Here is an 18279-nt window from a genome sequence, read left to right as displayed (position 1 = left end):
CGCTCAAGACGACGGACAGAAACACTCAGCACACACATACACAACACACACACACAAACAAACACAAACACAACGTAGAGAGCTGTGTGTGTGTGTGTGTGTGTGTGTGTGTGTGTGCTCACCATTAGCCGTGTGCACAGGCTTGATCATGTTTAAGTGTGGCGCTGTTCTTTTGTGTGTCATAAGTGCGTATTACATGAACCTATATGCAAATATGTGTGGCCGTATGCATTTATACTTCTTTGTCATGCAAATTGATGCACAATCACGATGCAAACCAATCCCACTAAGTGAGTTATGTGTGTGTGTGTGTGTGTGTGTGTGTGTGTGTGTGTTTGTGTGTGTCTGTTCGTCTGTGTGTTTGTGTGTGTCTCTCGGTCTGTCTGTCTGTCTGTCTGTCTGTCTGTCTGTCTGTCTGTCTGTCTGTCTGTCTGTCTGTCTGTCTGTGTGTGTATCTCTGTGTGTGTGTGTGTGTATTGGTGTGTGTGCGTGTGTGTGTGTTTTGCAGGGCTGGATCACCACCATGACTGTCTGGGTGTCCCGTCCCAAGACCGCAGCCCAGTGACTCCTGAGCTGGCCCCCACTGGCACCCAGTCCCCCTCCCAGCTGCTGTACCACAGCAAGGCCCAGCACCGCCGCTTCTCCATGGAGGTGAGCGCAGAGGGAGCCGTGTGCGTGCCTGTTGTGTCATTTGTGTATATGGTATATTTGTGTAGCCGTATCACGTCGAAGTATTAAAGGGGTTCCCAGGCCCGCCTTCGAAGAATATGTGGTGACGCTTAACCCTGATTGATCATAACAACAGCGGGTCAAGTGAGGGCCCGCATAACAGAGGTGCTACCAAATGGGTGACAAGCAGGCTAATAACAGCTTAGTCAGGGCTTCATTTTTCTGATATTGATATTAAAATAGGTCACTTAAAGTTGAACTTGGAAGTGAAGACTTAATGGACAAAGTCTAACAGCAGGTTCTCACACTATCTGCGCCCCCCTAAACAGCAGCCAAACAGAACAGGTATTCTCAGCGGGTATGTCGCTCCCTAAAAGTTTACGGGTGACTATGGCATTTTTAATAAAGGACACTCAAATAATAGCTCTCAAAATTGTACCTTCAGTTCCCAAACAGAATTAATTATCAAATGATAATTAATTTTGCGTGTATTGAGTCTAGCCTCTCAGCCTCAGCACCCTTAACCCTAGAGCCTCTAATCTCACTGCCTCTCCAGGCTGCACTCAGTGAGAATGAGTCACCTGGCTGTTCACTCATCACAGGGATATTATTGGCTCCCCTTTTGTCCGACCCGGCCCTGCTCCCAGTCTTTACTGTTCTGTATCCAGTTGGCTGGCTCACACAACGGCACCACGGAAAGAAAATAATGCAAATAAATATATATGAATGAAGTAAGAGTTATAGGTCTCAACGCCAGCAGGCTTGTCTGGGGGAGGGGGTGGCCAGGAAAAGTCATTTAGAACAGGGGGAACAAAATAAAGGCAACAGTGTTTGAAGGCTTATAACTTGGTGGACACGATGAGTTCCAGTTGTCCTCTGCAATAGCAGCAGGACGGCTGCCTGTTGCTAGCAGTGCAATTTGGGCACCATGACTCTGGTTGTGCAAGGAGGACAGAAGCTTCCTGGAAGTACAGAACTCTGGGCGAGATCAAATTAATTGCTATCAGACTCATTGCGTGATTCTTTAGATATTTTTTGCTATTTATGTGTGGTTTATTTGGGGTGCTCTTCGTGAGCCACATGCACTGTGGGAACATGTGTCTCCAGTGGCCTGCGCCAGCACCCCTCCCTCTGTATAAATTAATTTCCAATTTAGACCGCAGCTGGTGCAGTTCGGACCAATCAGGGCATCGCCTCATCAATTTGCGAAAGGCTTCTGCCATGGCCCATGGCTGTCAATCAGAGTTGCGGAAAATGGGCAACACTGCTCAATTACAGAGCAATCTATGGAGGAAGGGAGGGAGATACGTTCATTTTGGAAATCATGCTCTCTTCTGCTTTTGCTATTTTTTTGTCCAAATACTGCTCTTTCTTTACAACTCTTGAATCTAACATACAGCAGCTCGCATACTGTGTGTGAGTGTGTGAATGTGTATATGTGTGTTTGTGTGTGTCTGTCTGTCTGTCTCTTTGTGTGTGTGTGCATTGCTGATAATTTGTGTGTTGTTGATCGTATGTGTTTGTGTGTGTCATTGATCGTGTGGGTGTGTCATTGGTCATGTGTCTGTCTATCTGTGTGTGTGTGTGGTTGATCATGAGTGTTTGTGTGTGTGTGTGTTGTTGACTGTGAGTATTTGTGTCTTTGCGTATTTGCATGTGTGTGTTTGTAGGTGTGTGTGTCTGTGTGTGTTTGTGTATGTGTGTGGTTGATCGTGGGTGTGTCTGTTTGTGTGTGTGTTGTTAATCATGTGTTTGTGTGTGTGTGTGTGCGTCTGTGTGTGCTCTGTGCAGGACGTCAGACAGCGCATGTCCCTGTCCATGGACCTCCGCCTGCCCTCTGAGCTCCTGCAGAAGCTGCAGCTGGAGAGCCAGACCTCGCCGCCGCCGACCCCCGCCTGCAAGCCCCTCAGCCGCGTCTCCCGGCGCGCCTCGCTGGTGGGTCCCGTGACACTCATCCTCCCGGGACGGTAGATCGATCAGCTCAAGTGTGACGGTAGTCCGGCTACAATCTGAAGGAGAAGGGAGCGTCTGTCGCTTCTCGTTTGTTTAGAGCCAATCATGTGGTCGCAGCTGGAGGGGGTCTCTGGAAGCACGTGTTCGGCTATTTATAGCGAACACAAACTCAACAGTAGCTCACTGTAAGGAAAATGTTTGTAAAGGTTTTAAATTAAAACCACTGTCAAATACACCAATCAAAGTCCCCTCTGAAAGTGTCATTGGATGAGTTATTCTGTGGTAGAATAAATCTGAAACAGGAAACAATGTGTAACTCTGCCTGTTCAGTTTCCTTCCGCCAATGTCCCATGAAGCCCCACTCATTTGCCAAAAATACCTTTTAATTTCAACAGCACATCACATTCAATATCCCCTTCTAGGGATAATTATAGGCCATTGTGCCGCCTGGTAAATATCTTGTATTTTTGTTCTAAATCACTAGAGAATGTATGTATCAACCAAAGTGTTGAATCCCCATTTTCAACAATCCAACAAGAATCTAAAATGAATCTAAAAATAAACGATTGTCCTGATTACCACCTGCTCCTCTCGGCCATCGATTGGGTCTTGTGTTTCCCTGGGTCCATGACATTCGATTTATCCAGACCACCCAATTAGCTTTTGAGGGAAAACATGAGCAGCACTAAGCTGAACTGGCTGGGGGGCTGTTTCAAAAAATGTATCTAACTTTAAAAGATAGTTCCGCTGAACAAACCCAATGTCATGTCACTATTTAAGAATATCTTTCCTGGGCCTAAACTTTAGCTGGGGGCTGAGTGTTATAACACTATTGCCTTGAGACCAATTGACTGCTTACTTACCTAAAGTTCTTCTTTGGCCACTGTGGAACAAAAGCACAGAACATATACGTATTTTGAGCTTCTGAGCAATCAGTAGTCTGAACAGACTTCTGATTGCTCAGAAGCTCAAAATACATTCAACCATTTGCAACAACATATTTAAAAGTGTATTTCAATTACGTGTCAATAATGTGTTGGGATTGCCTGTGACTCCAACTAATTTTTTGTTTCTCCTGAGTATAAACTGAAATAAACGTCTTGTGTTTGCTTCCTCGTCTCTGTCAGTCTGACATAGGCTTTGGCAAGCTGGAAACCTACGTTAAGCTGGGCAAACTGGGCGAGGTACGTACCCCTCAAATGACTGTTTCCTTTAATGAAGTACCTTTCTTACTTTGTAAATGTGGCATATTTCCAAGAAAAAACAAGATGGTAGAGTTGGAAAATAACAGAGAGATGAGGTCATGTTCTTAGAAAATCCCCTGAGCAGTGTTACCAATGCAATGAAATAACTATAATTTTAAATTGTATTGTGCTTGAAGTTGTATTTGCGCCTCATCAGACTTGACTTGTTGAACATTTGACAAATTAGAACTCACACAGGAATCTCCTGCCCAAAGCCTCCAGTTACACACAAACACGCCGCACACCCCCACGGGACAAGCTGTGCGTCCGTTTAGCGTTGAATATATTTAAAAACACAGCGGTATCGGGCGGCTCGTGAGCCAGGGAGTCTGGACTCCGAAAGGCTTCATCTCCGCCAGCAGTGAGAGTGAGTCAGGGCCCGCAGGGCACGTCAAAACAAACGGCCAGCAAACAACAAACAACAGCAGGGTAGCGAAGGGGACTTCCTGGCTGGGGGTCGGTTGGGCGCTAGTTGGCTTAGCTACGGCAGGCTAGCATTAGTCCTGGTCACATGACCCGTCAGCAGTCAGCGCAGTGGATAGCTCTCAAAGAGATGCTTTTATAGTGAACTGTCATGCCGGGCTGGGTGCCGGTGGGGACGACCACTGGGGCCACACAGTCCTCTATTGTCGATATATTGAATCACTTTCATGGTTTACTTCTTGTGCCCTGAAGTCTCCGATCAATCCCTTCAGCAGTATGGCTGTGTCCAAATTACTCCACGTTGTCAGACGGTGGAAAGTGCATGAGAAACACGAGGACTCGGTTGCAGTGTGCCATGTCTCTTTCATATATGTAGGCTACTATGACGTGTCTGCGATGATATTTGCGCATTCCAGTTAATTGTATAATACTATACATCTACAACGTTAATGTATAATGCTATGATTGATGACATTGATATCATCGTGAATGTTGTCTGATGATTTATCATCTTCTTGATGATCTGCCTCTCAGATTTTAAAGCTGTGTTCTGGAGCATTAATACAAAAATTAATGTAAAAGTGCCTGTTTTATGAATTCATATGGTTGGCTAGGATGGCGTACAATGTGAACAAATGTGTTTGCACGTGTTTGTGTGTGTGTGTGTGTGTGTGTGTGTGTGTGTGTGTGTGTGTGTGTGTGTGTGTGTGTGTGTGTGTGTGTGTGTGTGTGTGTGTGTGTGTGTGTGTAGGGGACATATGCCACCGTTTTTAAAGGGAGGAGCAAACTCACTGAAAACTTGGTAGCACTGAAAGAGATTCGCCTCGAGCACGAGGAGGGAGCACCCTGCACGGCCATCAGAGAGGGTACACACACACACACACACAGACACACACACACACACACACACACACACACACACACACACACACACACACACACACACACACACACACACACACACACACACACATACATACAGACTCTCACTTGCACACAGAAATGTGCATGCATTCACACTGTGTGCACACTGCACACAGTTCACCTTCATGTTCATGTTCATGCTCTTTAGGTCTGGAACACTGCTTCCATCTAGTGGCCCGGCTGTCATTTTTGGTTTAACATAATAAATCATACACCATTTAGATAAATATTTATCTATATTTACATGTAGAGAGAGGGAGAAAGATCTCTATATACTGTATATACTGTATATATGCATATTACTATTGAACCGTGAATCTTAAACCTTGGCCCTCCGCCTCCCCTTCCCCGTCACGGTGAAGTTACTCGCAGCGGCTGGCATCGTCGTGAAGTAAGTTAAATTGAATTGAATTGAATTCAACAGTTTTTCTCTTTAACCATCCCTAGTGTCTCTACTGAAGGACCTCAAGCACGCCAACATCGTCACCCTCCATGACATCATCCACACAGAGCGCTCTCTAACACTGGTCTTTGAATACCTGGTAAGTGCAGAGCCTTGAGTGGACACTCAAACGCACGCACGCACACACACACACACACACACACACACACACACACACACACACACACACACACACACACACACACACACACACACACACACACACACACACACACACACACAACATACTCACGCGCAGTAAACATGAATAAACAGGGTAGCAAGTTTCTTCCTCTCATCACTCTAAAGGTGTATAGTGCCCGTCCTAACGTTCAATTTGACCAAAGCTTTACACAATATTCAAACCACCATGTTTGCCTTGTGAGGTTGAAGCACGCCTTCCCTCAAACTATGGAAGCTGTGGCTCCATTGAAGCGCTCCCATAATCCAGTCGGTCTCGGACCGAACATACACGCCGCAAGCCAATATGCTTTTGCAGTTTCGCTTTCTGACGTGATTTTGCAGCAGTGCTCTCTGCCGGCTCCGATCAAGGCAGGGAAAGTCACGCACTGTGCACTGACATTTTTGTCAACAACTATTTGAATATTTCATTGGAAATGAATGATAAGAAACTTGAAATGATGTGTTCGGCCCCTAAGAGGTAATCAACCAGACAAATGTACTACAAAGCACTCCCCCCCCCCCCCCCCCTTTATTTTGAGGAAAACAGTTATTTGATTTTTGCCGTGATTGTGGATATCCGCCGGTCAGACAATTATAACTTTTTTGAAGAGACACAGACACATGCATGTGTGTCTGTGTGTGTCACACATAAACACAAACACAATGTTAATGTCCATCCCATGTCTTCCTTATAGGATAGTGATCTCAAGCAGTATTTGGACAGCTGTGGAAACCTGATGAGCATGCACAACGTCAAGGTGAGACACGTCTGGTTACCCCTCGATAGATGGATAATAAAAACATCTTAGAGCTGGAACACACCTGGACATGTTTAGCATGTGGTGTATCGTGGGGTCCAACATACACTTCAATAAACTGCTCATTTGTTTTATCCGTACAAATATTCTAGAATTAAAAAGGAAATGTCACATTTCTCTGCAGAAGTTAATTTGTCCTTTGAGCAATCACTAATTAGAATCATTGAAAGTTGGCAGGCTATCGTTGCCAAACAGATGGTTTAAATGAATGTGTTGCGCACCACACTGCCAACTTACACTTAAAAAGACAAACAAAAAAGACTGGAAATGACTGTATTTTTAAACCTCCTCCGATATGTGTTTATCGGATCAATCTGTGTGGATGTGAGCTGCGGTCATTTTGTTGCGGATGAGTTTAATCTGCCAATGTTTTGATACTCGCACCCTTCCCTCCATCTCTAGATCTTTATGTTCCAGTTACTGCGGGGTCTGAATTACTGCCACAAGAGAAAGATCTTACACAGAGACCTCAAACCACAGAATCTGCTCATAAACGACAAGGGAGAGCTCAAGCTGGCTGACTTCGGTACGGTGGGAGTCGAACCCCCCACCCACACGTACAGAATCACTCGTCTGCGCCACAATAGCGGTGACCATGCCAGGTTGAACTCCAATTATATTTTTACTGCCACTTGGAAAGAGCTCCTGTCCTGATCGTTTTAGCATCTTGCAAGCTGTAACCTAGCAACAGGGTCTTCTCCCGGGGACCTGCTTCCTTTTTTATTGCATATATCATGTGATCCATACCTCAGGGGGAGGTGATGAGGAGGGTGAGGAGAGGCCGGGAGACATCAATGATGTGATGGCTAGCTGTTTCGGATGATGTAGAGGCCCGTTCAAAGAAAACTACACCCTGATATTGTCAATCGGTCATTCTTGCCACGCTCCCAAAACAATTGATAACAAGCAGTGCTCTTGTAAAAAGGGTTTACATAAAGGAGACCATCCTGGGTTAGGGTACACACGTGGAAACAGTAACTTAGAACAGGTACTATTAGGGTATCAGACCAAAAGACACACCCAGGTGACTTCCTCCCAGAATGTTACTTCTTATAATCTTCATATTTAACACATTTTTATTCCTGAAAGAAAATGTCAGCCGATGTTTTCCTGCATCTTATTCTCAGAACTTTTCGCAATTTGTGTACAACCAGGTTGAGATATCACGTTAAAACTGAGAGCTGGCCAGTGAGCCTTGTTCTGTATTGTTGTATACATCTGAAGGACTGGACAGTGAACATTGTTGAAACTTGTTGGGTCTTGCTCTGTTGTATCTGAAGGGCAGAGGGGTATTCCAAGAAGCTAGTTTTATCACATAACTGGTTAAGTTAACCCAGGGTTTGCGGTAACCCTGGGTTTTCCGTTCCAAAATGAACATGGTATGTTAGTTACTATAGAAACATATGATCTGAATCAAACCTGGTCGGAGCAGGTTTTGCGCAGATTAAATTTGGAACATAACCCGGTTTTGGGTATTTAAACCCACGTTCACCGCAGATTTCATGTGTTCACAATGGCATGCCCTTTTGATGAGAGGCCTGTTGATATCGGAGCGCAAATTATTCGTGCAATCCACCGGGAGCGATTAATAAGACCACGGCTCGACATCTTGGCATATCGGATGACTTTTTGCTGGAGAGTTATAGATTCTTGCACAAATCTTTGATATATTTAAATAGCCTTCTCCAGCCTTACATAGCCAACACTACCAATCGAGGATCTGGCCTCAGTTCACTCCAGACTATTTGCGTAGCCCTCTGTTTTTTGCAAATGGTAGTTTTATCTATAGTGTTGGAGATGTTGAGCACATCTCAGTCCTTTCAGATGACCCATCCACGTCCGGACCAAGATTTTCATCGGCCTCCTATCATACAAAGAGCAATATTGGCTGAGTACTATGCCGAGGCGCTTACAACAGAAAGTATAAAATAGTCCTAATGGACTTACATCCACTGGAGAATGTTCGATCGTAGCCGGCGGCTATATTACAAGCACTAATCCATCTTGATCTGTGAAGTTGAAGTATTGTCGCTTTTAGGTTTTCTACCAAAAAATACCATTTGGAACATTTGCGCTGTGGCACGCACACGGTTTCCATGTGTTACTTCGAAGACAAACAAAATCTAAAATAAAAGAGAAACAGAAAAACCTACATTCAACTAATGGGGTACCCTCACATGGGTCCTGACTCTCTGAGGAGCTACCTCCAGGTACCCCCTCCATGCCAGGGCGCCCTGAATTTATGTCCATTAAAAGCTCCTCCATCGGGGTCAAGACAATTTGAGGGTCAGATCCAGTCCGCCGACTGTCGGCCTTTTCACGATTGGCTTAAAAAAAAGGGCTTATTTAAATTTATACCAATACGATAGTGGGAAAATACCAATTTGTATGTTTTTATACTTGATCCTCTGACCGCTTGGGAGCCATCGGAGTACAGATTTTTTAGAAGAAAGGGTTAAGTTCTAGGAACGTTCAGAATGCCTAACTGGGATATTAATAGAATCATGGCTCAAATACTAAGGATCATGCTTTTGACATGTAGCTAACGCATTTACGCGGTCAGCGATCCGCTGCCAGACTTTGGTTCTCTGGGTTGCAGAGGCTTTAGCGTTTCCTTTTCTTGTGATAATGTCCTTCTCCTCGTCAAAGCTCTCCAGGAGAACCTGGAGTTCCACTTCATTGAAATAAGCGGCCCGTTTCGCCATTTCGATCAGGGTTTCCATGATCCATACATCACGTCTTTATGGGTTTGGCGTGGACGCGCACAACCCTGTGTTAACCAACCCTGAGTTGAATGAACTAATGCATAACCCGTGCGGTGGAACAGACAGCTCTGGTTTAGTTGGCACAGGGTCAATCAACCTAGAGTTCAGCGTTAACTCTGTGTTTGTTAAACCTCCGTTCGTGGAATAGCCCACTGGCCAGTGAACCTTGTTGTGTCTTGTTGTGTATTGTTGTGTTTTATCTGAAGTCTGGCCAGTGAACATTGTTACATTGTTGTCTCTTGTTATATCTAGTTGTGTTGTCTCTGAAGGGCTGGCCAGTGAACCCTGTTGTGCCTTGTTGTGTTGTATCTGAAGGGCAGATCAGTGGTTGTTGTTGTGTCTCATTGTGTTGTCTCTGAAGTGGGGTATTCCACGAACGGAGGTTTAACAAACACAGAGTTAACGCTGAACTCTAGGTAGATTGACCCTGTGCCAACTAAACCAGAGCTGTAGGTTCCACCGCACGGGTAATGCATTAGTTCAATCAACACGGGGTTGGTTTACACAGGGTTGTGCGCGTCCACGCCAAACCTATAAACACGTGATGTATGGATCATGGAAACCCTGATCGAAATGGCGAAGCGGGCCGCTTATTTCAATGAAATGGAACTCCAAGTTCTCCTGGAGAGCTATGACGAGGAGAAGGACATTATCACAAAAACAAGGAACGCTAAAGCCTCTGCAACCCAGAGAACCAAAGTCTGGCAGCGGATCGCTGACCGCGTAAATGCGTTAGCTACATGTCAAAAGCATGATCCTTAATATTTGAGCCATGATTCTATTAATATCCCAGTTAGGCATTCTGAACGTTCCTAGAACTTAACCCTTTCTTCTAAAAAATCTGTACTCTGTGGTCAGCGGATCACGTATAAATTAAGTATAAAACATACAAACTTTTTCCCACCATCGTATTGGTATATTTTGTCAGTCCAGCATTTAAATTGTCATACCATATTTGTCACTCTGCATTTAAATAAGCCCTTTTTTTTTTAAGCCAATCTTAAAAATGCCCACAGTCGGCAGACTGGATCTGGCCCTCAAATTGTCTTGACCCCGTTGGTGGAGCTGGCAATAGCCATAAATTCAGGGCTGACCCTCTGAGGAGGTACCTACCCCCTCCATGCCAGGGGCCATGTGAGGGTACCCCATTAGTTGAATGTAGGTTTTTCTGTTTTTCTTTTCTTTTAGATTTTGTTTGCCTTCGAAGTAACACATGCAAACCGTGTGCTTGCCACAGCGCAAATGTTCCAAATGTTTTTTTTTGGTAACGGGGTAGAAAACCAAAAAGTGACAATTCATCAGCTTCACAGATCAAGATGGATGAGTGCTTGTAATGGAGCCGCCGGCTACGATCGAACATTCTCCAGTGTGGGTCCGTTAGGACTATTTTATACTTTCTGTTGTAAGTGCCTCTCGGCATACTACAATATTGCTCTTTGTATGATAGGAGGCCGATGAAAATCTTGGTCCGGACGTCATCTGAAAGGACTGAGATGTGCTCAGAATCACCAACATTATAGATAAAACTACCATTTGCAAAAAACGGAGGGCTATACAAATAGTCTGGAGTGAACTGAGGCCAGGTCCTCGATTGGTAGTGTTGGCTTTGTAAGGCTGGAGAAGGCTGTTTCAATATATCAAAGATTTGCGCGAGAATCTATATCTCTCCAGCAAAAAGTCATCCGATATGCCAAGATGTCGAGCCGTGGTCTTATTAATCACTCCCGGTGGATTGCACGAATAATTTGCGCTCCGATATCAACAGGCCTCTCATCAAAAGGGCATGCCATTGTGAACACATGAAATCTGCGGTGAACACAGGTTTAAATACCCAAAACCGGGTTATTTTCCAAACTTAACCTGCGCAAAACATGCTCCGACCAGGTTTGATTCAGAGCATATGTTTCTATACTAACTAACATACCGTGTTCATTTTGGAACGGAAAACCTAGGGTTACCGCAAACCCTGGGTTAACTTACCCGGTTATGTGATAAAACCGGCTTTGTGGAATACCCCACTGGCCTGTGAACCTTGTTGTGTTGTTGTGTCTCATTGTGTTGTCTCTGAAGGGCCGGCCAGTGAACCTTGTTGTGTTGTTGTATCTCATTGTGTTGTCTCTGAAGGGCCGGCCAGTGAACCTTGTTGTGTTGTTGTGTCTCATTGTGTTGTCTCTGAAGGGCCAGCCAGTGAACCTTGTTGTGTTGTTGTGTCTCGTTGTGTTGTCTCTGAAGGGCCGATCAGTGATTGTTGTTGTGTCTCATTGTGTTGTCTCTGAAGGGCTGGCCAGGGCCAAGTCGGTCCCGACCAAGACCTACTCCAACGAGGTGGTTACGCTGTGGTACCGCCCCCCCGATGTTCTGCTGGGCTCCACAGAGTACTCCACCCCCATCGACATGTGGTGAGGACTGTAGCCTGCCAGACCCCCTGTTCTCAGAGCACACAGTCCACCTGGAGCCATATCTCAGCTAGAAGTGCAGTTTAATTCATTGGTTACTGTAACTATGTTGTTGTTGTTAAATGGAACAAAGTTACTATGAGCTCTTTTGTAAAATAAAATGAACCAGCCACTACATTTGATGTGTTAATTAAACAGATTATAATTGTGATCATTCATCAAAGAAAGCTGAACATGTGTGACTCAGAGGTATTTTACAACAGAAGGGCTTATCAAACAGCATTGATGATTTCTAAAATGAATCCACTTTATGTGGATACGTGGATTTCTAAAATGAATCCACGCATCAATTTCCTCGATGCGTGTCTAATCACGTCTACAGAGCACGGCTGATGAAGGTGCTGGGCAGAATAAGTTCAAGCAATTAGGAGGTATTTTTTGATTGAAATCGCTCTGCTGGGGAAGAGTGTGAATAACACTTGTTGAGCCGGATTTCAATAACCCCTCAAAAAACACTAAAGCACACTTTGATCGCCTTATCTTATCCAGCTACCGTATTGTACAAGCATCGCACTCATTAGCCGTTTTCCATGGTTGCATGGCGTCTGTAATTATCACACATAAGCACGGCTATATTTAGTACAAGCCGGCGTCGCTGTGCCAACCTTTCATCTCGGTGGCTGGCGGTGTAAACGCCACCCACCCTCCCCCTCCAGCCCACCACAGGATCCACAGAGACCCTCCAGACAAAAGACAAGCATGGGCTGCATATGTCATCCAGCCTCTGGAGTGTGTGTGTGTGTGTGTGTGTGTGTGTGTGTGTGTGTGTGTGTGTGTGTGTGTGTGTGTGTGTGTGTGTGTGTGTGTGTGTGTGTGTTATAGTATTGGCCTCAGGTGTTGTTTGCTTCTTGATCTTTGAAATGTTTGGCCTGTATGTATGTGTGTCAATGATGGCCCCATCCCATTGCACTACTGATCCCCCGCTCTGCGTTCCTTCTCAAGATTTCTTCCTTGCTAATTAATGGAGTTTTTACTTGCCCTCTGGGGGGCTAGGGTCAGGGAGGGGGGGGGAGGGATGTCATAAACACAAGGCCTGTAAGCCCTTTGCGACTGTGCCTGTGATTAAAGGGCTATACAAAAACAATTGAATTGAATCTTTGTCCACATGTTGTGTTTCAAAGGGGGGTCGGCTGCATCATGTTCGAGATGGCCACTGGGCGGCCCATGTTCCCCGGAGCCACTGTGAAGGAGGAACTCCATCTGGTCTTCAGACTCATGGGTGAGCCCGCCCGCTCCCCTCAGAGCGTTGCAGGCCCATGTGCTGAACATGCTCTAGGTCACAGTGGATCAGCTTGCAGGGCCATTCACTGAGTACGCTCTGGGTGGCAGTGGACCAGGCCAGTTCCTTGGGTTCTGGGAAGCCTGCAGGACCTGGCCTGATCCACTGACATGCAGTTCTGGATGGCAGTGGATCTGGAAAGGATCTGCAGGCATCCCACCACCCAAGGAGAGGGACCCCTTCTTGCAAACAACATCATCAACGTATGCTGTTGTAACAAGTTGCTCGCAGAGCCGAGGACTTTACTTGAGTCGACGCAAAGAGCCAGCGTCTTGAGCCTGAGTCGACGGCCCCGTACCAGAGCAGGGGCCAATTTATTTTCTGCAACACGGCCCTGGCTCAGGTTTCTGATTTAAAAAATGACAAAGTGTGGAGTAAATCTCTACACTTTTCTATCTCTACCTCGACCATAGAGGGAATCTTTGTACAAAAGAAAGATAACCCCTGTGACATTGTTGTGTGAGTGAAATGATGTATGCGGAGGATACTGGGTCAGAGTGAGTACAGCTTGTACACAGCATAAAGGGTAGGTTTCAGCATGAATAGCTCCTAGCAACAGGCTGTCGTGCCCATGTAGGACACGCTCCAAAGACTCACATTTATTTTTCTGGAGGGTTATCCCATCGTCTGACGCCCCTTACGAAGTGTACATTGACACGTTAAATGGACGAATTACATTTTGGTCCCTCCGTCCCAGGTGAGGTTGATGGCATGTCATGAGGAAGGAATGTGCCTCGTCTCCAAGTTTTATCGTGCAATATTTGCCAAATTGACATGTTTTCAATCATATAAGACAAAAGGCAGTATCGTCTGATCCTGGCACAGAGCTAGCTTTAGAGTAGTCCCTCAATATTCCTGGAGAAAGACTTTAAATAGCAAAACACATATATAAGTACAGAGGATCAATCCAAGTAGAAGTCAATTAAAAGAGAGAAGGGAAAAACAACTTAGATTACTTTAGGTGTTACATTCTATCGCATAACTGCCGTCTACGTGTGTGTTTTAACATCTTTCTGTCCGTCCGTCCCAGGGACGCCGACGGAGGACACCTGGCCGAGCATCGGCAGCAACCAGGAGTTCAGGTCTTACGTGTTCCCCCAGTACCGGCCTCAAGCCCTCCTCAACCACGTGCCCAGGTACCAACGCCTCCTGCTCACGTACTCATTAGTACTCATCTGCTGAGCCTCTGGCCCAGGAGGAACCACACACAGTGTTGGTGACTGCTGGTTAACATCACTGCCTTTTCCTCATACTAAACCTACGAGGCCTTTTGGCTTATTTTATATAACCCGCTGTCATTGATTTTTGTTGTTGGTTCTCTGTTGTTCTCTCCTTCCATCTGATTAATGACAGAAAGAGACAAACACAAACATATTCTCTAGTATATAAAGGAAGACATGCAATAAATGTATGCATTCACAAGTCATTTGCAGGTGATTTGCAATATGCCTGGTCATTAGCGCTAACAGGGTTTTTTAATCGGAAAACGATTGTCACCGGCATTGACACTCCATAACATTGTAGTTTCTCTGACATTTTTGATTCTGGTTAATCTGCATCCCTTCCTGCCTTGTCAGCTCTTATATCTTACAGTTCAAATTGTATTCATTTTGTCTCCCCAGGTTAGATACAGAGGGAATCGATCTTCTGAATGCACTATTAATGGTAAGAGAAATTATACTGAATTAGCACCATGAGGTATTGTACCAATTAGCATCACCTACCAGAAAGGTTTAAGGGCTGAAAGCAGCTGAAGGTTACCAGACACTTTTATACTGTATAGTAATATACATTATTAGTGACAGTTATCAGAATATATATTTACCTTACAAATACAGATAAGATGAGTGTGAGACGTATTATCAACAAAGTTGAATCCTGAATAGTAGTGAACTTTGCTCAGAAATGTATTTTCTATTAAGTTTCTTTTAATTGTAATTACTACAATTTGTTTTTTTTAAAGGTTAAATAATCTGTTATCGTTTTGAGTGTTAATGTGTTATAGTTAAACACACATAACCACAGTCAGTTTAAAGACAGTGCATACATGTTTAAGGCTGTGGTTAAAAGAAGCAAATTCCTTGCAATGAAATGGTGGAGGGATAAGGTTCTCATCATGGTTGACCTTGTGTTAGGGTGTGTAATCGCTGGGATTTGCATTACCTCTACAGTTTGACACTAGAACACGGGTCAGCTCAGAAACGGCCCTGCATCACTCGTACTTCCTGAGCCTGGGGGAGAGCATCCATAGCCTGGCCGACAGTAAGATCCACACACAGTGACACACCACCATAAATACCACGGGCACCCCACACACACACACACACACACACACACACACACACACACACACACACACACACACACACACACACACACACACACACACACACACACACACACACAAATAGGGTAGCTAACTCTGATTAATACAATGAATAATGATTGTACTCTTGTTTGCGTACGTGTGTGTGTGTGTGTGTGTGTGTGTGTGTGTGTGTGTGTGTGTGTGTGTGTGTGTGTGTGTGTGTGCGTGTGCATCCACAGCTGCCTCTGTGTTCTCTCTGTCTGAGGTGAGGCTGCAGAAGGACCCGGGACACCGTAGCTCTGTGTTCCAGGCCCCAGGTGAGAACGACCACCACCTCTGCACTGTGGTCCTGTTGTTAAGGTTCAAACCGTGCTCCCTGTTCTTCCATCTCCTCTGCTGTTAAACAGGAGAGAGAACTAGTTACATTGGAAACATTTTCCAATGGACAGATTATTTTCTATTTAATCTATGAACCTTATTCACTTAGTGGCCCTTGTTCTAAAAATGAGCTGGATGGGAGCCTCATTGTGGAAATGGAACTCAGATGGCATTTAGGTGAGATGGCCTTTAGGTCCTCAATCCTGTACTGTTCTTTTTTTTTTTTTACTGAAATTGTATTTTCAACGATTATATTACGACAATTTCATTGGAATAACTCCGAAATACTTGTTTTAAACAACTGCATATTCTATTTGAAAACATATGTGCGCAACTCGACAGGAAGTTTAAATATTATTTTTTTGCAAAAAGAGGCATTGGTCTCATCTCCCTCTCATCTCATCTTAAAACCGCTTATCCGTACTTACTTACCTCATTTCCCGGGCCACATTGACCAGCTCTGACCCCGAGGCGGTCCCAGCAGTGTTGAGATATAATCTCTCCACCTAGTCCTTGGTCTACTCCGAGGGCACTGGTCATGCCTGGAACACCTCTAAAGGGATGGGTCCTACCAGAGGCCTGAACTGACCTCAACTGACTCCTTTCTAAGCAGAGGAGCAACGGCTCTAATCCGAGAGTTAATGGTCCTCATGGGAGATGCAGCACATTCTAGTACTACATGTATTTTAGGTGATCAACAATCCCCGGGGAATAACTTGAGGTACATGCGCTTAGATCTTAATTGATCTATCTAGAAACGGAAACCCTTTCATCTCTTGTTATTGAATCCAGTTATTGATTTGAATGTGTGTTGTCTTGTTTACTTCTGGACGCAGGCCGGGGCAAGAACCGAAGACAGAGCATCTTCTAGAGGCTGGCCCTGCCGACGCTGAGGACAACACCTCATCTATGAAGGCTCATAGGAACAGACAACATGGCCCACTCGCACCACACACACACACACACACACACACACACACACACACACACACACACACACACACACACACACACACACACACACACACACACACACACACACACACACACACACAACACATATCACAGGCTACACATATCACAGGCCTAACACATATCACAGGCACACAATGGCACACTGTGTGCCAAAAGGGTTTCCTTTTGAGGATGTACTCGGCTGCACTTGAAAATTGTTGTGAAATTAGCATTCAGGGCAGAGGATGTACACACACACACACACACACACACATTTACACACACAAACACACACACACACACACACACACGCACACGCACACGCCCACACACACACACACACACACACACACACACACACACACACACACACATTTACCATTGCACTCGTGTTGGATCACGAATTCAAGATTAATATGCCGCGGAATAGTCAAATACACTAGAAATACATGTATTTAGCCTCACACACACACACACACACACACACACACACACACACACACACACACACACACACACACACACACACACACACACACACACACACACACACACACACACACACAAACACACACACACACACACACACACACACAAACACACACACATCTTCAATTCATTCCAATGCACAAACCGAAAACACACTGCATAAAGTATATGTACGATACTTCAAGGAAAAGTACTTTCTAACTTAACGTCCCCCTCCCTGACTTCAGAGTGGATCAGTAGCAATAGCTGGGACGTACATTGAGGTGAAGCTTCACCATCTCTTCCAGCAGTGACTCTCGGTGTCGGGGATCGTTGTAACAGTGTTACGGGTGTATGCTCGCACGTAGGGGTGTGTTCTTTTGTTTTAGTTGAAAAGTTGCCTTAGTAAAGCTCTGTGCATGATGATATGGCTGTACTCAGAATCTGTGACCGATGGGGCTCTAGTGTAGCATGTGTGTGTGTGTGTGTGTGTGTGTGTGTGTGTGTGTGTGTGTGTGTGTGTGTGTGTGTGTGTGTGTGTGTGTGTGTTTGTGTGAGTTTGTGTGTGTGGGTGTGTGTTAGGGAGCTTCTACAGCAATTCCCTGTAAATAGTTCGCCGTCTGTGTCCGTTTTTCCTATTCTCCTATTGCACAAACCAGAAGTGTCCTCTAGTGTCAGTTCCTGACCCCCCCCCCCCCCCCACACACACCCCACACCACCACACGCCAGCTTGAGTACTGAACCAATGACCTCTCAAATGTAGCATATCCTCATTTTAAAAGCGGGGACCACGTTTATACTACAGACGATTTTGTTTTACAACAAAGTAAAAAGTTTAATTTAGAATCTGAAATAGATCAAGTGTTTGCATTTCTGAAGCCATTGACAAAACATATATTTTCAAACGTGATGAACGCTGATTTATACTTTATCTAATTCAAATTGATTATTAGTTTTACCATTAAATAAATTGGAATAGAAAATCAAAAGTCTATTCCAACTGCAGTAAATCAGA

At 44.9% G+C, this 18279-nt stretch overlaps 1 protein-coding gene across 2 annotated transcripts in view; it reads left to right on the top strand.

Moving 5' to 3' along the window:
• cdk18 (cyclin dependent kinase 18) overlaps positions 1-17690 on the top strand; it is a 38324-nt gene extending 20634 nt beyond the window's left edge. For both annotated transcript variants that reach the window (XM_060063341.1, XM_060063350.1), the window contains exons 3-16: positions 509-651; positions 2461-2604; positions 3750-3806; positions 5041-5155; positions 5661-5755; positions 6534-6596; positions 7059-7182; positions 11700-11820; positions 12999-13096; positions 14187-14292; positions 14779-14821; positions 15328-15418; positions 15704-15781; positions 16679-17690. In XM_060063341.1, coding sequence (XP_059919324.1) covers positions 509-651; positions 2461-2604; positions 3750-3806; positions 5041-5155; positions 5661-5755; positions 6534-6596; positions 7059-7182; positions 11700-11820; positions 12999-13096; positions 14187-14292; positions 14779-14821; positions 15328-15418; positions 15704-15781; positions 16679-16713 — 1313 coding nt within the window. In that variant the 3' untranslated portion in view covers positions 16714-17690. The remainder of the gene's footprint in view (positions 1-508; positions 652-2460; positions 2605-3749; positions 3807-5040; positions 5156-5660; positions 5756-6533; positions 6597-7058; positions 7183-11699; positions 11821-12998; positions 13097-14186; positions 14293-14778; positions 14822-15327; positions 15419-15703; positions 15782-16678) is intronic.
• The last annotated feature ends 589 nt before the right edge of the window (positions 17691-18279 follow it).

The sequence above is a fragment of the Gadus macrocephalus genome, chromosome 1 (assembly GCF_031168955.1).
Source record: "Gadus macrocephalus chromosome 1, ASM3116895v1".
Lineage (NCBI taxonomy): Eukaryota > Metazoa > Chordata > Actinopteri > Gadiformes > Gadidae > Gadus > Gadus macrocephalus.
This window is presented reverse-complemented; position numbering and strand designations above follow the sequence as displayed.